At 47.8% G+C, this 23,675-nt stretch overlaps 1 protein-coding gene across 1 annotated transcript in view; it reads right to left on the reverse strand.

Annotated features, from left to right (window-relative positions):
- Nucleotides 1-13,193: 13,193 nt before the first annotated feature.
- The window catches only part of SKIC2 (SKI2 subunit of superkiller complex), a 403,793-nt gene continuing 393,311 nt past the window's right edge, over nt 13,194-23,675 (reverse strand). Inside the window, exons 28-29 of the mRNA XM_069635003.1 lie at nt 23,446-23,586; nt 13,194-14,349 (exon numbers count right to left, since the gene is read on the reverse strand). Coding sequence (XP_069491104.1) covers nt 14,149-14,349; nt 23,446-23,586 — 342 coding nt within the window. The 3' untranslated portion in view covers nt 13,194-14,148. The remainder of the gene's footprint in view (nt 14,350-23,445; nt 23,587-23,675) is intronic.

Raw genomic sequence — 23,675 nt, forward strand, 5'->3', positions numbered from 1 at the left:
TCCTATTTTTCGGCAAACACCACCGTCCATCGCTGTCAACAGGTCTAGAACATACCTGTTTTGCATGGTCATTAGTCGTAAGGCTCTTAGTTCAACTCTGATGATATTGAATCCTCCTTCAGTGTCGTTCGCCAGCTGAATCAATTCCCAGCGTGTTATCTGGAGCCATTTTGCGTTTGCCCGTGCTTGGACACTTGAGACGAGTGAGGCAAAAAATGTTTCTGCTGAGCTGAATAATCGATATTTGTCTGGGATCTGAGCCAATAGTTCTGATGATGCCTTTGATATGTAATTTGATGCTCGTCTGTTACGGGTCAGCACTTCTTCCTTGTTTCCAGAAGACAGGACATATATTTGTGTCTCTGCAGTTGGTTGAGCCACACTCTGCATGCGTTCCCGTGTCCCATCGACGTGGCTTTCTGGTATCACCATCAGGGCTGAGTGCAGAGTGGCCATTGAGCATCTTCCACTCCATGACTGGGGGAGGTGTAGGTATGCCTGTTTGCCGCACACCCAGTACGTGTCCATCAGGGCCGCTGTCCCTTTCCTTAGGTCTGGGATGGTGAGGGTCTTGTTGCAGTTCTTGTTTATTCCCATGGGGGTTCTCCCTTCTCCTTTAAAGCACAGTTTATAGTCCATTTCGCTCTGTAGTTTGAACGGCTTTTCAATGGCAGTTACCCAAGTTAACTTTGAAATGTGTTCTCTCCATACTGGTGTACATGTTTCCACTATCCACTGTAATTTATCCGGCGCCACACCTCTTAGTGCTTCCGCTTTGCACAGTACTTCTTCATCCTTCAGCTTGTTGTCAGAAAAAAGTGTCCCTTCTATCACAAAAAATGGTTCTTTCAAACATACTACTCCTGCCGTTTTTGGGTAACATGTTTTCTCGTTCTGCAGCATTTGAAAAGTCACTTCGTGTGCCTGGAAGGTGTTCTTAATCCTGCACAACGTGAGATGAAGGAGACATTGGGCATCCACAATAGGCAACTCTTTAGGTAACAACACTTTGGGTGTACCTGATGCATGGGGGATGAGGGAGCAGACATAACAGCTCTCGTTTGTTGTCCGTTTAGCTGTGGCACTCATGTCTGCATACCACTTATTTGTTTGATGGGGGTGTCGTGGGTCTTCCATCTCATCTAGACCTAGCCCATAGTACTCATCGTACTTTCTCCTCCCTGCTTCTCTCTTTCGTCTGTTGTTCTTGTTGCTCCTGTACTTCCCCACCCCCCTGGGCAGTGGACCAACTAGACCCCCCTTTCTCTTTCCCGCCCCCCTTGACCCATTCATCATATAATATTTCGTGCATTTCTAGTAGCTTATAGTTTTCTTTCCTGACGTTATCTGGCAGATTGTTTTCTGGGGTGGGGGCAAGCTGGCTGGTGGGGGTGTTATACAACCATGATATGGCAGACGGGTTTCGGTCATTGAGACTGTGGGCATTGTAAGTGGATACCCCTGGTGGAGACACTGTGTTGCTCTGCATTCCACCCTGTGGCTTTTCTCTTTGTGAGGTCACAACACTGGATGGTGTGGTATGATACCCCCACACAAGTTTAGTTCCGTCTCATATCAAAAAATCACCTTCCTTGGTATTGACCCCTGCAGTTGCATTGGGCCCGGTGGTACTGTTAATTGGTTCAGTAGTGTTGTTACTCCCTCCCCCCTCGTACATCTCGATAGAGATGAACGCTATAAACCAATATGTAACCAAGCCGAACATTATCATAAAAAACAATGTAATGCATATTGATAATCCACACTCATACGAATATCTACATCTCTCATATACTAATTCTCTCATTCTATTAATTCTATCCGTTGCAGGCTGCCCGTTAGATGCCATGGAAGCTCCTGTTTGAGATATAAAAGTGCATTAAGTGCATGCATGTAAACGTTTTGCTGGCACCATCTGTGCCAATACATTTGACGGGGAATGGAAGCGGGTGGGGATGTGGGGGAGGGGTATTCACAGACAAGGGTATATACATGTTATAATATTATTATTTCATTAATTACATATCACTCAACAATATAAAATTAAAAAAAAAAGAAAACACAGAAATTTTTTTTTTTTTTTTTTTGTAATATCCTTGTCAGTCATTATTTCATTGAAGTCCAGTGCTGACACACACACACACACAAGTCGGTATTTAGACATTTTACTCATTTGCATCGTTTGCTGTTGTCTGTGCCTCCTCATCTATTTCCTCTTGTACAGTGCTGTATGCTTTTCGTACGTCGGTCAAGTGCACCCAGTACCTCAAGCCCTTCACCTTTACTGCCGTGGGCGTGCAAAATATTACTTCGTATGGGCCATGAAATCGTGGTGCATTCCACCGACGCACGAAGCTTCTGACATAAATTGAGTCGCCTGGCATTAGCTGTAGCTGTTGCTCTGGCTCCGTGACAGATCCTGTTACATTTCCCTCTTCTCTAGTGAAGGGTGGGGATAGTTGCTTCGATATTGCGCGCGCTGCCCTTGTTAATTTTCTTAGGTAGTCTGTGAACTCATCTCCCAATATTGCGGCGCTCCTGTGAGCATCTGAGTGTTCACGCAGTGGAGAGTGTGCTGTGTTCATTCGTCTCCCAGTCACGATTTCGTGTGGGGACAAATGGTGGTCTTTACTTGGTTGATTTCTCAACTCAAATAGTGCCAGGGGTAGACAGTAAATCCAATTTTTCTTTAATGAGAAGCATAGTTTGGATAACCTGCCCTTTAACAGGCCGTTCATCTTTTCCACTACGCCATTACTTTGAGGATGATAAATCGAACACAATTTATGTTTTATACCCAATAACGTGGTAACTTCCTTGAAGAGTTCATTCACAAAGTGAGAGCCGTTATCTGAGCGAATCACGTCACAAATTCCCCAGCGCGGGAACACTTCCCTTACTAGGAACTTGGCGGCGCTTTTGGCATCAGGTCGCGCACAGGGTCCTGCTTCCACCCACCTTGAAAACGGGCACACAACCACGATCATGTACCGTGCGCCATTACACCTTTCCCCCATGTCCGCATAATCTATATGCAGTTCTCTGAAGGGGCCAAGGGGTTTGGGAATTGTTCCCCGGAGTGTGCGTAGGGTCATTCCTGAGTTGTACATTTGGCATGTTGTACATTCCATTGCCAATCGAGACACATGCTCCTGGAGACAGGGCACAAACCATTCTTCCTGTATTTCTGCTGCGATGTGCTGTTTAGTGTTGTGTGCGGGGAAATGTAGCTGTTGAAATGCTACTTCTAGTAGCTGTAGTGGCATTACAACTTTCCCTGAGTTATTTTGCCGCCATAATAGGTCTGTTCCTGATTGGCTGCATCCCCGTTTTGTCCACGTTAGTTTTTCTTCTGCACTAGCTCCTTCCTGCAATTCTAGAATTTGTGATAAGGACATCGTGTTGTACCCTTCTGACAGTTCTTCGGTTGTTGTGTTCTTCATCATGAACTCACCTGTGTCGTATTTTTGAAAATAGGAAGCCTCTTTGGCGGCAGCGTCCGCTGCCGCGTTCCCTAAAGACACAACGTCTGTATTGGATGTATGGGCCTGGCACTTCACTATTGCTACAGCAGTAGGGTTTTGTAGGGCCTCTATTAATTCTTTTAACAATTCTGCATGCTGCACTGGCGTTCCGTCTGCCCTTCTGAATCCCCTACGGCCCCATCTTGCTAGACCTCCATGTACTGTCGTCGTCATGTAAGCTGAGTCTGTGTATATTGTAACTGCACAGCCCTTTGCTGCGTGTAGTGCTTCTATGAGCGCAACCAGTTCTGCTGCTTGTGCAGAGTAATGGGACGGGAGGCGGTACTGTACTAGTGTTTCAAATTCACCTTCCTCTAATCTCACTACCGCCATGCCAACATGCTTTTCTCCCGTATCCATATCAATTGATGCGGATCCATCCACAAAGTACACCTCCCCCTCGCTGAGAGCGTTTTCACACACAACTGCGCCCTCCCCTCCTTCTCCTGTGTGGGTTGTGCAGTCGTGATTTTGCATATCCTCCAATGTGCACGCTTCTGTGATAAACGTGGCGGGGTTCACTGTTTTACATCTCACTATGTGGATGTTGGCGCTGGACAATATGATCTCATATGCTGTTGCCCGCTGTGTGGTCAGCGTGCTTTTTGATCTTTCGAGTATTGCAAATAATGAGTGTTCCACAAACAATGTTACAGAGCATCCCATTACTATTGTGGCACTTTTCTCAATCGCGAATGCGGCTGCTGCGAGCGATTGTTCGCACGCGAAATGACCCTGCATCACGGCATCCAAAGTACCACTATAGTACGCCAGGGGCTTGTGTCCTAAGGAGGTTTTTTGTGTCAGTACTGCTGTCATAAGTGTTCCTTTGCAATGGGAAAATAGGTAAAATTCGTGTCCATAATCAGGGTTTGCTAGTACTGGAGCGCTTGAAATTAGCTCTTTCAGTAATTTGAACGATGTGCTCATGTCTTCTGACCATTTTATTTTTACATTCTCCCGTTGAGCTTCTTTGAGTGCTTGCAGGAGGGGCCTGGTGTATGCTGCATAGTCTAGTATCCATGCTCGGCAATAATTGCACATCCCCAAACATTTTTGCATGTCTTTCACCGTCGTGGGCTCTCCTACTGACCTTATTGCCTCCACCCTATCGGGAATTATTCTTTTTCCATCTTTTGATATGAGCTGTCCCAGGTATAGGACCTCAGTCAGGCAATACTGTAGCTTCTCCCTGTCTACCTTGTAACCCTTGTTGGCAAGTAAAGTCAGGAGCATTGTTGAATCTTTTCTACATGTTGCTTCGTCTTGTGCACACACCAATAAATCATCCACGTACTGAATAATTGTACTCTCTACTGATAGGTTTCCCAAGTCTTCATGCAATATGCGGTTGAATATGCTCGGGCTCTCACAGTATCCCTGTGGCAGTCTGCAATGTTCATATCTTTTTCCCCCCAGTGTGAACGCTGTAAGATATCTACTCTCTTCAGCCAGGGGTATTGAGAAAAATGCGTTTTTCAAGTCCACTACTGTAAAATGTGATGCTGCTTTTGGGATGCTGCATAGTATTGACGCAGGGTTCGGGACTAGAGGGAACTCTTTCTGTATTACATCATTGAGGGGGCGTAAGTCCTGTATCATCCTCCAAGACCCCCCTTTCGCTTTTTTGATTGGATAAATACATGTGTTACATGGTGAGTTTGAAGGCACTATTATCCCTTGTACTAGTAGTGCATTTATCGTTTCTTTTATCCCTTCTTCAGCCTCACGGGACAATGGATACTGTTTGACTCGGGGTAAGATAGCTCCTTGTTTTAGTTTTATTATCCCAGGTTGTACTCCATGCAACAGCCCTACATCATGGGGGCCTGTTGTCCATAAATTGTTTGGTACTAACCTCATGACGTCATCAAAAAATGACGGTGGTTTTCCTACCACTGCCATCAATTGGACGGGGATCTCTCTGGCTTGGATCAAAATGTCACAGGGCATCGCTATTTCCATTACTATCTCACCATCTGCTTCTGTGTCTAAAAAGAGATCCTCATCTGTTACTTCGCGTAGGGCGAGGTTTGCGTTTGTACACAGTACTGTGCGCCACTCACATCCTTCTCTGTCCATTCCAATCACAGCGATCCGTTTCGTTGATACCTGCACAGCGTGCAAATCCAACGACACCACTGATCCTGGTGCTGCATTTGGACACACTATGGGGCGGAAGAGGAATTCTGCTGGAATCCTCCAATCCATGTTTTTTAGCTCTGGGACTATAAGGGCCAGAGTCTTTAGCCCTGCAATGAACATCTCTTCCTTTTGTGGCAACCCTCGTATTTCCTGTGTGGTTGTGTAGGCTTGCACTACCAACATTGCACGCAAGGGGCATATCCCGGGTGTAGAACACACTATTCCTCCTTCCGTAAATGATATGGTCATGTTAAGTTTACTCATAAGGTCCCTCCCCAGCAAATTTATCGGGGACTGTTCATAATACAGTAAGGGTGCTTTTACAGTCTTGCCCCCTATAGTTACATCCAAAACTTCTGTGTAAGGAACTTCAATTACAGCCCCAGAGAACCCCTGCGTCTCTAACTTCCTGTTAGATAACGGGAACCGGCCCTCCCTGACACATGATTTCTCCGCTCCCGAATCAACCATGAATATAAATTGCCTGTCTCCTATCTGCGCCCCTACCAATGGTTCCTCTGCTGCACTGTGGGAGGTAGATAGAACTGGACACGCAAGTGTTCTCTGTGGGCTGTCCGATGCGGGGTGTCTCATCGCCCCCCCTTCATTGAATACGTTACCTGTGACCACTGACATGCCGTTGTAAGGTGCTGGTGCGGGGGCCCCGTTAGCTGCTGTCGCGAAAGGGTTGCCTGGTGTATATTGCATGCTGTCGTTGTTATGCATGTTTTGTGGGTGGTTCTGTGTTCTATAATGGGGTCCCTGTTGCTGGCCCGTGTTACCCTGGCTTGGGTCTCTCAGTTGCTGTTGTCCCATCGGAAGGCCATATGGGCTTCCCGGGTGGGGATGGCCATACTGTTCCACCTCCTGGAACCCGTTGTTTTGTCTACTTCTGCACTCCCTGGAGTAATGCCCCCATCGTCCACAGTTCCAGCAACTCCCCTGAGGGCCCCTGGGACCCTGCCATCCACTTCCTCCCATTCCCCCGTACCCCTGTGGTCCACCTCCTCTTCGGCTCCTGTACCCACCTCGTCCCCCTCGAGGGGTCCACTCTTGCCACTGCGGACCTCCACCCTGCTCCTGCTCGTTCCACTGCCGCTGTCCTGTTCCCGCCCAATTAGTTGCCACCCTTCCTTGTATTGCTATCAGCCCCTCCTCCTCATCTTCTCCCTCCCTGCTGTGTGGGAGCGCGGCTACTGCTGCTGCAACCTTCACTAACTTTGTCTGCACCAACTTCGCCTCGTCTGCCAATCTTTTCTGTGCCACCTCCTTCTCCCTTTCCTTGATTCGTTTACAATGGTGTACTATTATGCTCTGAATTTCCGGCCATCCCTTTGCTTCTATACCTGCTATTTTGTCAAGCGCCTTCTGCACTTCCTTTGGGAGCCCCCTTTTTATAATAAAGTAAAATAAAGATGTCGATTGATACCAGGGCGTGCCCGTTTCCGCTCTCCACATCTCTTGGACCCGAAATATGTAATCCATAGCCTCCTCTCCGTCATTCATTGCACACTGCATCACGGACTGTAAGTCAGGTGTGTCTGGAAATGTTTCGCGTAAGGCGTCCCACACCCTAGCCCGCACTGTGTTAAAGGAGGCCCCATCATGGCGGTCACAGTCTAAGGTTACTCCCGGGAAACCGGCTTTAACCCATACTCTTTCAGCCTGGTCGCCCACCGCTGATACGAGCAGACTTTTCACATCTCCTACAGCTAGGGGTACCCCAGCTGTATGTTTTTCGAAGGCATATATCCACTTACTTGCCCCTCCTGATAACGGGGGCAATAGCTTTAATAAATTAGCTTTATCCATCTGTGCCCATGGGATATAGTTAGGCCTCCCTCCTCCCCTATGTATCAACGGGAGCTGTAGCTTTCCTTTCGTTGTTACATCCGGACCCGTTTTGGCTGCTGATGTTCCCAGTGATGCCATCTTCCCCACTCTGTTCCTCAGTCGCCCCGCCCACTCATCATCTAGGGTTCGCATAGAACATGCACCTTCCTCCCCCTCGCTTCCCCCTCCTATTGCCATACTCAACCTGTCGCTTTCATCTAGCTCCTCTCTAATATCACATAGTAATTCCTCTCTGAATCCCCCAAGCCTTTCTTCGTTACCACCATCTTCCTCTCGGGTCCCTACTTCTATTATTCGCGTTGGTTCTTCCTCAATCCTAAACAAGATCTCGCCCTTTTTCCACCCCTCTTCGGGCCTTCTGCTTTCATCCGATGCTCTAGAAGTACGTCCAGCTCTGGTGGTATCTAGTGCTGTTCGTTCGCATATGTTTTTTATCCTCGAGATCTCATCTTTTGCTATCGACAGTCTTGATTCTAGATCATCTGTGAGTTTCTCTATGTCCACCCTTTGTGTGCTCGCCTGGCCTCGCTCCCTTGTACTTTCATATGGTGGGGGTGCAGTGGGCCGGTGGGGTGTAGCGGTTGTCGGGGGAGGTACGTACATTGGATCACTGTATCCTTCCGCGGGTACAGGTTTCTTTAATATCGGATATAAACTTATTACCTCTACTGGTGGCGCTACACCTGGCAATTCTTTGATATCTTTCTGTAACACCAGTGGATTGTCTGTAGTAGATGGGAGATCGGGATTTGGTGCTGGCGCTTTAGGCGGTGGTACCTCTTCAAATAGCCGCCAGAGATCTAATATTTCCCTCCTATTCTGCAGCTGTTTCCCTCGGTACTTCATGAAAATGCATGTCATCACCGTATCTAGAACGCTTTTGTCGAATGATCCTCCCTCTGGCCATATCTGGGGTAGCCCCTCTCCTTTCAACTCGGTTACCCATTGGTCGTGATATTTCTTAATCCGCTCCGCGTGCCCTGGAAGACTTTTACAAATATGTGATAAGGGTGTTTCAGCCCCCATCTCTGTGTCCTCCTAGTACTTATGTGTCGCTGTGTGTGTGTGTCTACAGCCACAATGTGAATGTAGTATCGATATTATTTTTTAGTATTCTACTTCACATTCAATGTTATGCTCGGTTGGGCTCTCCCTCCCTTGACTGCACAACACGGAACAGACTGTACACAGTTTCTAACTTGTTCTCTTTGGGGGACACATACAACAGCAACCCATCCTTTATTTTGACAACATCAACCCGGAAATCAAAAGGCACCCACTCACGTCGCGGTCTCAATGTTGCCTTCAAAACGTTTTATCCGGTCACACTTACCATGACCATTTAACAATTATATATTTATAGCCGTTTTACACATTCGCAACATCAAAGTCGTCCCTTGACACATACGAGGTGCACACACCTCTTGGTAACACTCAGTACACCTATTCACACTGTCCTCCCTTTCCTCCCTAGCCGGCTGTTCCTGTCTATCTTACTTAGGGCATATGCATATACTTATAGGTTTTAACCTGCTCTCCCCCCTCTAGTAGGACCTTTGTTCTCTTACTTTTCTCCCAAGTTCGTGCTAATTCCGTTTTTATTCTCCCCCTGCCTTTAAAGAAAAAGAAAAGAAGTAGTAGCGATCACTAATATATTCTCAGTGCCCCCTTTTGCTGAACACTTTTATCTTATATTTAACTTCGTCATATATTCCCAGCACTAGTCAATATAGCACTATGCGGCGCCGCCTTCCACCCCCTTTCGGAGCTAGGTTCCCGTCACTTCTATCTCTTTATTCACCTCGTAATCCTAATGGCCATATGCAAAGAAAAAGAAAGGAAATTTTAGAATGGTCTTTAGTATATCTTCGTACCCCCTTTTCGGTCCCTGTCCTACGCTTCTCTCCCCGCTCCCTTTACAATCGCTCACACTCAGTACTCACGTGCCCGTCTTGAACCGATAGTCTCCGAAACTGGGTCCGTCCAGGCAGTGTCGCCGTCAGCTCAACAGTCAGCCCCGGCTCCGGCGAGCGGTACTCAAAGGGGATTTTTCAACCGGGATCCCGTACCCTTTCTCTATTGAGTGCGCACTTCTTAGTGTACCGGTCGCCGTTGGCGGGCAGCCTCCCGGAGCCGGCTCACCGTGCGTATCCCTTTTCGACCGCAGATTCTCGTGCCAAAAGGGGACGGTTATAATGGGTTTAGGAAGAAATAAAATCACGCTATCGGGGTCACCACTGAAGGCAAGCGTCCCCACACAGCACGATCCTCCCCGCAATGAGAGACAATGAAGGGCTCTCCCAATAACTGGGAATAAGGCCAAGACAGAGTGCGGGTGAGCGTAAACGGGAGTTTATCAATCAGAATAGGGCATGCAAAGGACTCTGCAAACTCCGAGAGCGCTCTGCCCGACAATAGCAAAGACAGGCGTATATATTTACAAAAAACGTCATAAGAACCTACACACTATAGGGGGTACAAGTTCATGGGGATTGGGTGGCGATGACTAACTATAGGTGCTGCTGTGATGTGGTTGGCTTTGGCTGGAAGACGTCACTGGGCAGCCTCGTGGGTTGGGCTGGGCCTGGCAGGGTGGCAGAGTTCATCCAGGCGGTGTTGTGGGGCCATCGCGGCCAGTGGCAGAGATGAATGTCTTTTCCTGACTTGTTAACCCTAAGCCGTGCACACCGCAGTCATTCAAACATTCTGGTATTATCTTCTTTAGTAAATCTTTCGATAGGTTATACAACAGGTTAATGCAACACAGGAGGAATGCACCTTGTGAGGGGACTGGAGGCAATACGTCAGGGCATGGTTACCAGTGTCCTGTTGACCGGGGTCATAGGTCGAGGGGCTAAGTTTCGGGGCCTGGGACGGGCGGTACATGTCTTTCTGCCTTGTTAGAAGTTGTTATGGATGTTCCGCTGTGTGTTGTCAAAGTGTTGGGTGTCCTGATTGCACAGGGCCATAAGTCTGAGATGGTCCGGTGGGTTGTAAGGTTTACGGGGGGGCGCGTGCGTTCAGGCAGAGGTTTACTGCTGTGCTGTAAATAATGCAGGTGGCGGGTGGTGGCCTTGGGTGCTACAGAGGGGGTTACAAGTCTTTCAAGCGGCTCCAGCCTAGTTGGGGGAGGTAACGCAGCGCGGCGCGGTCTCTGCTCTCATGCCTTGGCAGCCCTCGCTGGGTGGGAGGGGGAATGACCTTGCGCGTATTTCACAAAGGTATCTCCCTCGTGTGTTGCCGGTTTAGGTAAAGACATCACAAACATTTGAACATTCGATAATACTTATTCAAAAACACTACAAAACATGCATTTAAACTTTGCTGGATGTGTCTTGATTATACCCAGTCTGAGTACCTTGTTTATACATTTATGTTTTAACACGTACAGTATTTAGTTATATGCATATATATATATATTTGCAGTAAATGAGGTAGAGTTAGGGTTGGTGGAGGACATAGAAAGTAACCCGCCACTTGTGCGTGATGGTGGTGGCGCATGTGGGGCCTAGACATGCACCTTCTCATGCATTCTTCACATGGGCCCTTTGGATGGTTTACATTCGTTTTCTTGTGTCCTCTAGCAGCATTAGTTCAGTTATGGTACGAGCCCATGGGGTGTAAGTTTTCCAGTCATGCACGTGACAGCCAGATTCCTGGTGCGTGCCGTTATTATTAGTGCCCAACTGCAATGGTATATGCTCACCATCGCTTATATCATGGGGGCATGATCTCTTGTAATCATACATCCTACAGGCTTTTTGTAATATAAGGGGTTTTATGAAAGAGAAAAGCATCCTTTGCAAGTAGTCTCAGCATTAATATACAAAGATTGTCTGGCATATAATCGACCACTTTACTGTTCTTTTCATTTGTCTAGGCCTGCTGGCCGGGTCATTCTGGGAACGAAGATACACTGCGGGAGGTGAACTGTTACAATGTTAGGCTATTACGCTAGCTCATGTCCGTCTTGTTCGTGGGAACGTGCTCGCAGCGGATCTACCAGGGTGCTGCGGTAACAAGGATGATTGAAACCCTCCAAGGGTGGGGGCCGCGCTACAGTGCGCTGAGCTCACACCATCTTTACCAGACAAAAATGGTTTCTAGGCCTAGCTACGTTTTAATACGTGTGGGCACTTAATACGTGCGGGCAATGTCTCCAGTGGGTGAGCCCTCCACCACCTGGGCCCGGGTGGCAGGAGGGGACGCCCAAGAGAGCCATAGTCCTCACCTGGGGAGAAAGTGTAGGCGAGGGGGGTCGTCTTGGACCAGTCCTCCCCTACACAAGCTCTCCCCAGGATCCAAAATGCAAGGGATATTTCGGCATTCCAGTACCGTTCCCAAATCCACAAAACACTCCTCCTGCGATACATAACAAATCGATTACATATTCGAGGAGAGCCAATCAACTGGTGGCATATTGCTCCCCTGCCTTGGTTCATTCAAAACAAAGCAAAGACCGCAGAACAGGGGAGGCACAGGAGAAACCATCAGAAGACAATTTGTGATCTGGATGAATGGTTTTCAATTTTACAGTGGGTTTCAGATTTCCTGTTGGGGTTGTCCATAAAATTAGCCCAGGCGTGAATGCCCATCCGGTGATGTGGGTCTAGGATTTTTGCAGCACATTGGCATGTCCAACTTGTTAAATTCACCAATATATCTGAGTTGGTTATATATGCTAGAATCTTTTACAAAAGATTGTAATGTTCTCTCTGTCATTGTCTTTAATATTTGTTCAAATTATTGTTTTTATGTACTTTTATGGCATGCCGCCGGAATAAATACTGAAGATTAAATTCACCAGTAAAGCCTAAACTCTTGGAGATCGTCAGCTTCTTAAACAAGCACTGCTTTAGGAATCTGATGCAACAGGAAATAAGCCGAGCTGCACATCAATGGCAAATCACTTTAAATGTAGTATTTGGATTTCTCATAATATACACTGAGCTTACTTGCAGAGCTGTTATCAACATAATCAGTCCTGTTAATGCAAGCAAATTCAGATGGTCAGAGGCTTCTCACCAGCTACAGCTCCCACAACAACCCTAAACATGATGTGCTGGACGCTGTCTCAACAGCTAGTGACAGGCACACATTATTTCCACGTCTCCATTTTCTATAGACAGAAAGGTGGCTGCCTTCTATTGCGGTAAACACTACACAGACGTGATAAGCATATTCCACCACTATTAATACGTTAGTAGTCTCTTTGCCACTCTCTGAATAGGAAACAACGGTACCTATTCCTACAGTAATAATGGAGAATGCAATAAGTGTTGCATCCCAGAAAGGGCGGGCGTTGCTACGTTTTACTTTGGGCGGATAGTCCCCATGTTCATAAAAGATGCGTGGTCACCAAATTCTGCTTTGTAGAATAGCCACACTTGGGACCAACCTTCCATCTGATTCCAAACCCTCTGAATCCCACTGCAAGATTAGAAAGCGTGAGGAAAAGGGTGATGATATTGTTGGAGGGATGAAACAGGAGGAGCCAGCAGTAGGAAAATAAAGTACAACAAAGTGACAGAGGCCTCAGCCTTCATGAGTGGACACAAAGACATGCTAAGGGATGAAAGCAAAGTGAAGCAAAACAAACACCACCCACAATCTACATCTGATCTTAAATCCAAATATCAAACCAAAAACCACACAGTCACTTCTTTTCAATCAGATGAAACATAACCGCCTTTATTGGGTCTGCACATGGACTTCGATCACATTGGTGATCAGGTTGGCCAACGCTCACAGAGGGAGTGGAGAGCCACAGAAAAGAAGACTAAGATGGTACACAGTACTGTTGTTCATTTAATGGCAAAGGCCTGAGAGCTGTTTCGGAGTAGGGATGGGGAGCGGGTGGGGTAGCGTGGCCAATATCCAATCCCCTTCCCAAGAGCATCCTTCACTTGTCACCAACAGATATACCTCAGAAAGGTTATAATCCCACACAACAATGCCCTGCTGTGTGCTGGGAAGGCCATTATTTCCATGCCTGTGCTTCTGAAATAATCTGCGAACCATATTACTGGGACAAACCGGATTGGCCACTTGTAACAAAATGCAACATCCTCGCTTCCTTGCCTCATTGAGAGAAACATACGTCTGATGATTGCTGTTAAGGCACTACTGGCCTTCCTTGAGTCTAAGCATGGAACGACTTGAGAGTGCAGATCATATTTATTCAGATGGTCTGGAACTGACCACATCCGGGGACAAGCTAGATCAAGAGAAAGTTCAGCATGCCAAGGAAAATAGTTGTTTGATATAAGAACGGATGACACCGCTATAGGGATGGGACACTGCAACAGACACTGGGGAGGAGACGAATTGCTGTTCCATCTTGGATCTCCTTTAGCATCCTCACCCGCCCCTCTGAGGGTGCCACACAAATGATGTGGTCAAAACCACCCCACTCTGACAGATGATGTGAAGTTCACCACCTTATGCTTTTCTAACCATCAGGTAGATGTCAAACACAATTGAATGCCATCAAATTACTCCCTCCTTCAATGCCGATGTTGTAGACTTTGTGCTTCCACCTCTCAAAGAAGCTGTATTATCAGCAGATTTCCTGAATGTGCGCTGGGAGAACTCTGTTCCAATCCAACATCCCCTGTTCCCACCCTCACTGAGTGTACAAACTGGCTGCAAAGACAATGTCCCGCTTGATCATGTTCGAAGACTCTTCCATTTTGGCATAGAGTACGGGGTCGCCAATGATTCGAGCAGCATTACGCACATCACGGCATGTCTCGTCCAATCGTTGGATGCATCGCACAACAATGCCCTCCTGCACATCGGTCAGCTTGGCAATTTCAGCAAAAGGCTGTGGAAAGAGGAGGTAGAGTGGGTCAGAAGGAGAGTTCAGGAAATCTATCAACAAAAAGACATTATTGAGTAGAAGTACAAATGGGCTCATGTCTGCCCAGACTATAGTTAACACAACATTGTTGTTATGGTCAACTGAAGAGCCTGTATTCGGCCTGCGTTTTCTCATGTACTATGCGATTTAATGCACTGTACAGCGCCCCAAGTCACAATTATCTATGTTTTTGGTTGTATATCATTTTGAAATGAAGGCGCTGCTGCCTTTTTACCAGGCTCCATTTTGGGCTTTCATGTTACCGGACAGCACTGCTCAGCAAACATCTTTTTAGTTTAACATTAGACAGTTTGATTTATTGTTTTTATAATTCCTAAGAGGGGCAGACCTGCTTCATATTCAGTTCCTAAAATGGAGGGGTGTTCTTACAGAGAAGTACTGCTCATGCACAATGTTTCATGCAGGTTAAATGGACAGCAGTACTGCTTCATACATAAACTTTAATGTGGAGACCATTAGAAGCACTTCATCTGGTCATGTACATGTAGAAATGTAGGCTGACATGGATAGTGGTGGTGAAGCGGATACACAAGGTGATGAGGAAGTGCATGGTGGCATGGATGCAGACCATGATGTGGAAGGGCATGGTGGCATGGATGCGGACCAGGATGTGGAAGGGCATGGTGGCATGGATGCGGACCAGGATGTGGAAGGGCATGGTGGCATGGATGCGGACCAGGATGTGGAAGGGAATGGTGGCATGGATGCGGACCAGGATGTGGAAGGGCATGGTGGCATGGATGCGGACCAGGATGTGGAAGGGCATGGTGAGAGTCTCTCAGGGTGATGTAGAAATGTGTGGCAATATGGATGTTGAGGGGTATGTGGATATTAAAATACATGAATAATCATGAGCCCTTCCTGCACCGTTTTACGCTTTCTCAGGCACGCGTGGGCTTTGGGCAAGCACTTTCATTAAGGCACTATTTGGCAAAATGTGGCACACTCTGCTTCCATCAGGAGATTTGTCACACTAAAGCAAATGCATGAACCACCCCACGTAGAGCTCAAGCCCACTCTCCACTTGGAAAAAGGTTGGGAGTTGCAATCATATATAGATTTTGATTGATTTGGTTTTTATATTTGTATTGCACATATCCATATGGAGCCAAGCAAAGAATTGCATCTGGGCGCAGATGATACAGTAGTAAAAACCAAGAAGCCAGATTTATCAAGCACAGTTGGTCAAAAAGATACGTTTTCAACTTTTTCCTGAATTCAAAGAGGGATTCAGTTTTCCCAAGATCATGAGGCAAGGAGTTCCAGGCTTGGGGACCTGCGCATTGCCCCAGGACACAGATCTTGATGGTGGGACCACCAGAAGGTGTTGTCCTGAGGATCGTAGACAGCGATCCGGCTGGTAGGAGGACATTTTTGAAGAAAGGTATCTAGGGGTAGTGCCTTGGAGACATTTAAAAATGAAACACAGGGTCTTGAACAGAACCCTTTGCTGTATCAGAAGCCAGTGAGCCAGTGAAGGTTTCTCCGAAACTGAGAGATAGACGAACATCTGGCAGTGAGAAGACCAGCCTAACAGCTGGATTTTGAGCAACCTGAAGACATTGGATTTGACCTTTTGGGATTCCCGTTAATAGGGCATTGCAATAATTTTATCTGGAATTTACCAATGCACCAACTACCAATGGGCGATCTTTATCTGGGATCAGCGGTAGCAGAGGATTTAAAGTTTGAGATGGTAATATACAGATTTCACAATTTCATTTACCTGGAGGTTACAGCTTAAATGTGCCTGCCAGATACATCCAAGGTTTTTAATTTGAGCTGAGAATGATGTTGAAACCTAAAGAGTGCTGGACAGGACAGTTGCTGTGAGATTTTAGACAGTTTTGTCTTAGGTCCAAATAGTATAACCTCAGTTTTATTTGGGTTTAGTTGTAGCTTGTTAGCCACCATCCAGCACTTTATTTTACTAGCACAAACTAGCAATCCGTCCATTGCTTCTTTTAGTCTAACGTAGATCTGTGTATCGTCTGCATAAGAATGATACAGCGAGTCAAATTCCAAAAAGATATCCAGCAAGTGACGAATATAAATGTTAAATAACAGTGAGGAGCTCTGAGCCACTCCACATTGAACTGATAAAAAAATCAGAAATAAATGTCCCCAATTTAACTTGCTGAGTTCGACTGGTCAGGAAAGATGTAAACCACTGTGCTGACTCATTAGATACCTGAGCCAATGTGCAGAGTCTCGAGATAAGAATCTCAAAATCAACTGTGTCGAAGGCTGCTGACAGGTCCAGCATAACTAGCATGCTAAAATAACCCTCATCGGCAGTCTTCAGAATATCGTCCCAAACTGACAAGTGCCATCTCGGTCCCATGTTCTAGCCTAAATACTGATGGGTGCAAATCCAACATCCACTGATCTTCCAGGAAATCCTGCAACTGCACCATAACATTTTTTTTCCAGGATTCTAGATGGCCAGGATAGGACTGCAATGGGACGGTAGTTAGAAAATATCTGACAATCCATAGGAGGACCAGGACTAGTTCCTCAAGATCTCCCATTGGGTCAGAACTAGATTATAACAAGATCTCAACATGGGGAGAGCACTAGATCCAGTACAGGCCCACCCAATGGGCGGGACAAACCATGCTTAACAGTGGTAGCAACTGATTGAAGGTACTGTAAGGAAGGCATGGTATTGAAGTAAGATAGACAAGCGACCACAGTTCAAGGGTGTTTATTAAACTTTCACAAAGGGTTTTAAAACGCCCATCTAAACCTAAATCTACCGATGGGAGCAAGCTACGACCATCAAAAAATAATAATGCAGTCCTAGTGGAGTCTTGTCCAAATAAAAGGGCCTATACTAAAAAAAAACGATTGAGAATCATTATTGCTAATTTACAAATAGTGTGGGGTAATATTCATGAACAAGAAAGAAGTGTTCACAAAATGATAAGTCAAGATGTTCGGGGCGTTGGCCTCCCTTTGCCACGTTTTGAGCATGGGGCAAAGTCGGTTCACTCGAGCCAAGCACACACCCTGGCTTCTCCGACACAAGGATACAGTTCTATTTCCAGCATCAGTGCCTTATGTGCCCAAGTCTCTAATCCCATCAAAGTCTCTTGATTCAGAGGGCCTGATGTACAAATTAAAATAGAACAAGTTACTTACCAACTGGTAACCTTCTTTCGACTGGATGTTCCTCCAACGTATTCCACATCTTTGACATGAAATGTCCACAGCTGTGCACTTTGGAAACTTTTTCGTCAGAGGGCGACCTGCGTCGATGGCGTCGAGTCGATGTCCCTCGAAGGCCTCCGTCGAGGGCGACGTCACCGGATGTTATAAATAGGATGCATGGCGCCCATAGCCTCAGTTTAAGTTTTTCCCCCTCAGAACGTATGGCACCAGTCTCATGCCTGCTTGACTGCACTTATCCTTGCGGAAACAGAAGCTGCAATCGCATAGAAAAATCTCCAGAGGGGCAGGCTGGGAGGGAGACGTGCAATATGTTGGAGGAACATCCAGTCGAAAGAACGTTACCAGTTGGTACGTATGGGAGGGAAGCGTCCGTCACTACAGTCACCTCCGGTCATGGTTGCCAAAACGGTTCCCACCCTCATAAGGTTCCCTTTGTTGGCCCACCACAGAAGATCCTGGGAGACCGAGAGTGGAATCTGAACGGGATCCGACATCTTGCCAGAGAACTGTCACCACTGCATCGAACGCTTGCTCGGGAGAGCGCACCTGGATCAACCAGTCGTCCAGGTAGGGGTAGATGTGAATCCCCCCTCGCCCGAGATATGCTGCCACCACCACCATTAGCTTGGTGAAGACCCTCGGGGCGGAGGTCAATTCGAATGGCAGGACCCGAAACTGAAAGAGCGAGTCGCCAGCCGCAAACCTCATGTACTTTCTGTGCTTGGGATGAATCAGCACATGAAAGTAAGCATCCTGCATGTCCAGAGACACCAACCAATCCTGAAGTTAAAGGGCCTGGAGGACTTGAGAAAGAGTAACCATCGTGGACTTGTCCTTCCTAAGAAGTTTGTTCAAGTCCATGATGGGTCTCAATCCCCTGTCTTTCTTTGGGATAAAAAAATAAGGGGAATACCATCCCTTGTTCCTCTCCGCCACAGGCACCAGTTGTATAGCGCTTTTCTCCAGCAGAGTTAGGATTCCCTGCGCAAGGAGCGGATCTGGAAGCTTCAAAGTGAGTTTCCACGGTGGATTGTGGCGAGGCAGCTGAAGGAAGAGAAGTCAGTAGCCGTGGGCAATGCAATCGAGCACCCATGCATCCAAAGTAATGGCTCGCCATTCTTCGAGATGCTGAAACAGTCTGCCCCCAACCGGCGAACCATGGAACATGGCCTCATGACTGTTTGGAAGCAGCTGCGGCAGTGCCTGAAGGCAAAGACGCAGCTGCCTGAGCGGCTCTGGCACCACAATTTCCCCGACCACAACAGATACTCGCTGGCCGCTTTGACTGGTGGCCCCTCTCGTTTTACCAAAGGAGGAGTAGTAACAAAAAGAACCTCCCTCCATTGCTGTCCCCTAGGACGAAAAGGCGGCGGTTGACGCACAGCTGAGCTCAAAGATTTAGCCGCAGCTTTCGAGGTCTTTAACCTCTCACAGCTCTCGTCGGCCTTGCTGCCAAACAAATGTGCGCCATCAAAGGGCATGTTGAGAAGACGGGCCTGAACATCCAGAGCAAAACCCGACTTCCTCAACCACGCAAATCTGCGTATAACGGTGCTCGCAGCCATGGATTGGCTAACACTGTCGGCCGTATCCAAACCCGACTGAAGGAATTCGCACATGGCATCCTTTCCGTCCTACACGAGAGCAAGGAACCCATCCCTTTCCCCCCCCTCGGGAATATGCTCAGCTGCTAAAGAAACAGTTCCACAGAGTGTGTGAGAACCTTGCCAAGGCACAAGTGGAGTTGGCCAATTTCAATGCCATGCTCCCAGCAGAAAATACCTTACGGGCCCAACCAGCGAAGCGCTTGTTGTCCCAATCTGGAGGGATGGTAGGGTACGCCGCCTGCCTCGAGGTGGCCGTAGCCGCCTGAACCACCAAACTCTCGGGAGTGGGGTGAGTAGATAAATAGCTGGGTTCGCTAACGGAAGGGCAGTATTTCTTGGTCAAAGTTTAACAGCCGGAAGAGATTCCGGGGACTGCCAAGCAGCTGCCACCCTTTTCTGCAAGGTGAGATGAAATGGTAAAACCGGGTCAGAGGACGAACCTTGATCTAAGATGTCTGTTAGATCATCCTGCACAAAGTCTTCAGGAGGACTGGACCAGCCCAGATACTCCGAGACACTCACCATGAGCCTCCTGTATAACGACACTGCATGAGCCGCAGGCTCAGGCCTACCAAATTCCACTTCCCGGGAAGTGTCCAACCCACTGGCATCATGGAGGGTCTGCCTCAACTCCTCCAACTGACTGTCTCCAGAAAAAAGGAGCTTTATCAAGTTCACCAGGGTCCTCAAACTCAGACCTTTCCTCCTCTTCATAAATGTCAGCCAGAGGGAGTTGAAACCAAGGTCTGGTGACAAAAGAGGGCCTGGAGTCCAAAACTGGCCTCACAGACTTCGCCGTAGCCTTCCTAGGAGGGATCCACCACATCGGGGCACTCCAAAGGTAGAATGCGGGCAAAAATACCCAAAGGCGCTGATAGCGCCAAAGGCTTTGACGTCGTGAGCGCTGAAGGCTTTGGCGGCGACATCGACATAGGTGCCGACGGCCCGTGGGCTGATACGATGGTAACGCGTTGACATTCAAGTCGGAAGGAGACAGCGCCGACTGAGTCGACGCCGGCATCGAGCCCTCAGTAGGTAGTTGCGGTCTCGCTGGGGATGAGGACTGAGACCTAGAAGCATGTCTCTTGCAACTTTTCAAATCCTTGTCCGTACGGGACCTCAAAGGCTCCCTATCCGTGTCGCGTCATGGACCCGAGCCCAAAGGCGTGCGAGCCACGGTACAAGACCGATCCTGGCCAGCTTCGTTAGAAGGCGCGACCGGACCTGTGCCCTGCAATTGAAAAATCGCCAACATTTGTTCTTTAAACGCCGCCCATTCCTCAGGAGTCGAGGACTTTGTTGGGCATGTTACCTTCCTCGAGGCACCATCCTCCGAGGAGGAAGGGAAGGCGACCGGTGACGGCGCTTCCTAGAGTGCCGGGACGAGGAAGAAGAATGGCGGGAACCACTCCGGGACCGAGATCCCCGGGACTCCTTCCGACGTGGAGAGTCGCCACTCGAGTCGTCGGTGGAAACGCCCTTGGACTTAGATTTTGATTTTCGGGATGTAACAGGCTTGGAGCCCCTACCTACCTGGAGCTTCCCCTTCCGCAAGGCCTTGGCAGTCAGCGACTGGCATTTCGAGCAGTCGGTGTCATGCAACTCGCCCAGGCACGACAAACAAATGCGATGCAGGTCGGTGATCGACATTTTCGATCTGCAGTCCCGGCAGGTCTTGAAACCAGACCGCAGAGTCGGAGGGGTCGAAGAGAAAGGCATCTTCACGATGATACACACGAGGCGCACCGAGTTCTACGAAGCAACACGTTCGAGGAAAAAACTGAACTGAGGCTACAGGCACCGTGCGTCCTATTTATAAAATCCGGTGACGTCGCCCTCGACAGAGGCCTTCGAGAAAATCAACCCGTCATCGACGCAGGACACCCTCTGCCGAAAAAGTTTCCGAAGTGCACAGCTGTGGCCATTACATGTCAAAGATGTGGAATACTTTGGAGGGCACAATCCATTTGAAAGTTATATTTTCTTATTACAGTTTTATGATTTGGGTGTCTCACTCTGGATCCCCCTCAGCCGCGTTCAGATCCCTTTATTACAAAAACAAAAGTTCAATGTTGGATCCCCCTTCTTTGCTCGGGTGACTCACAGTTGATTTCAGATCCCCCACAGCTGGGCTCAAATCGCTTCTTTGTATTAAACTAGTCTCCCTCAGCCAGGCTCGGAACAATTGCAGGTCACTTTACACTTACTGAAGACTTTCGAATGTGCAGAGGGTTTAGCTTGACCGGTCGCAGGACCACTTCGATATAAAGTTCCTTTTTCACCATATAGTTGCCATTCATTTGCATGCCCAAGACCTTTGAATGGGCGCCCACGTGGTGCCAGACCACTCTGTACACGTTATCTTATTTATAGCTTTCAAAGTACATTCACTCCTTTGGGTTTTACTTGCTTGTGCCGCTCATCAAATGTACTTCAAACACTGTTCTTTGTGCATTTCTTCATACAATGTTGCCGCTTGCAACCTTGGTTCAAACATAATTTGGTTTTGTATCAGCCTCTCTGACTCACCGGCTGGGCTGCTTCCACTGGTGCAGCTTTGTTGTAGGAGCCAAGGACAGCACCACAGCAGCAATCGCTCCCTCTGCCTGGGTTATCAACTCTTGAGCGCCCTGTACACCTTTGACGCACAGTTTAGGCTTGTTCAGCTTCAGTTCCTGGTCTTAGGCTTCTCTATTTCCAAGGTTCTTGAAAGTAACGGTTTCTAGAGGTCAAGGGCACCTCCCTCCTTGCAAACCTCTCCGGTCTAGCCGCCTTTCTTTATGTGTTAAACTGCCATATTGGAACTGCTGCATTCCTCGTGTGCTTCTCCTTGCTCAGAGTGTGCTTGCGTGATCTGCCTTTTATCCGTGTGTGGAAGTGTGATAGGAGTCAGGTGTGTGTGTAATGAGTAATTCTCTGACCTTGCCTGACCATGGTGTTGGGATATGTCAGATATATGGCTCCGGTGTTAGTCTGTTGTCGCTCACAGTGAACTGTCCATGAGAAAGTGTTTGTGATGGGAAAGGGGTGAGGGGTGGAGCTTCTAGGTATCCTACTTGGTAGGATGGGGAAAGGGTGTTACAGGGAAGGGGATACCTTGTCTCACCCTTCTGTGTCCAACTTCCACTCCCCGAAGACCTCTCATCCAGGTGATCCTCCCGCACTGGTCCACCTCCAGGAATTGGATCCAAAAGCGATGGCCGTTTCCTGGCTACCTGGATGACAGATTCTTAGGGACTAGCTTGTGAGACACCTTCAGGTTTCTCCCAGTACCCATTAAACAGGCATGTCCATAAGGTACCAGGATGCACAGTTCCCAAGCTCTTTGCTCCACTTTCAGCTAGACCACAACTTTATGCTTCGATTCTCCTTCCCCACACTTCCCCTTCTTCCAACTGGCCTACGCAGACAGCTACCTGACCGCTGTTTGTTTATATACATACAACCCTAGTGCAAAAGCACCATACAAACAATGAAACGGATAAGAGAAAAAATAAAATACATTTTAGTATATAGACATATAGAGTAATTTCAAAATACAGGCGGTGGTAAAGGAAAATCTATGATGCACCTCTGATAGCCACGCCCAACCACGTCCCTCCTCGTGATCTCTCATCTTGGGGGGGGTCACCTCTAAACAGACTCAGCCATGGCTGAAAAAGATACTGGAGCTTCCCAGTCACAGACTCTACAAGCACTCTCCTCAGACTCTGACTCTCTATCAAACACTCACATCTCTGTGCCAATTAGGGGAAAGCATGGTAGCATGGTTCTCCAAACACACCCTTGCACAAAACTCCCCATTTGCCAATACTCACCAAAAGAACTAAGACTCAGCCCTTTACCAAATCCTATCTTGCACTTGCAGCTGTGTCTTCTCAGCTCTGGGGCAAGACAAATTCTATACCTACCGCCCCAGTGTCAAACCGGCATAAAACAAATCCTACCCCTAACCTATCCATCACTAACACCGCCCAGTCAGGCAATCCTCACCTGCTGGTCGCCACTCAATGCAAGTACAGTATAAGCCCTGGACCTGGGAGATTAAATAGATGAACGAATCAAACAATCCATGTGTCGATGTTTCACCCCTAACAGTGGACCACATGAGGTTCATGATGCCCCAAAAAGAAAGTAGGCCTGTGTGATGGGCTGTAAAATACTCTGTGCTCTCTTATACAGGACCCATCAATGAGGCACAGAACAAGCAGCCTCAGGCTTGGTTGTACAAAACCCTCCATGCCACCCACTGACTTACCATTCCTTTGGCCCATTCAAACACAACCTCCACAAGCCCGAATTTGTACTGTTCTACATAGTCCTCCACTGACTCCCGCAGGCCACACTCACGCTGCAGCAGTGCCACACGCTCTGCCACACCGCGGATCCGCTCGATGCCCTGGAAGAAAGGAAAGGGGAGGGTAGAACGTTAAAACATGCATACAACACTGCTGCCAATTTTCTGGTAGATTTCATTTCTGCCCACTA

The sequence above is a fragment of the Ambystoma mexicanum genome, chromosome 13 (genome assembly GCF_040938575.1).
Source record: "Ambystoma mexicanum isolate Mex_15411 chromosome 13, UKY_AmexF1_1, whole genome shotgun sequence".
Lineage (NCBI taxonomy): Eukaryota > Metazoa > Chordata > Amphibia > Caudata > Ambystomatidae > Ambystoma > Ambystoma mexicanum.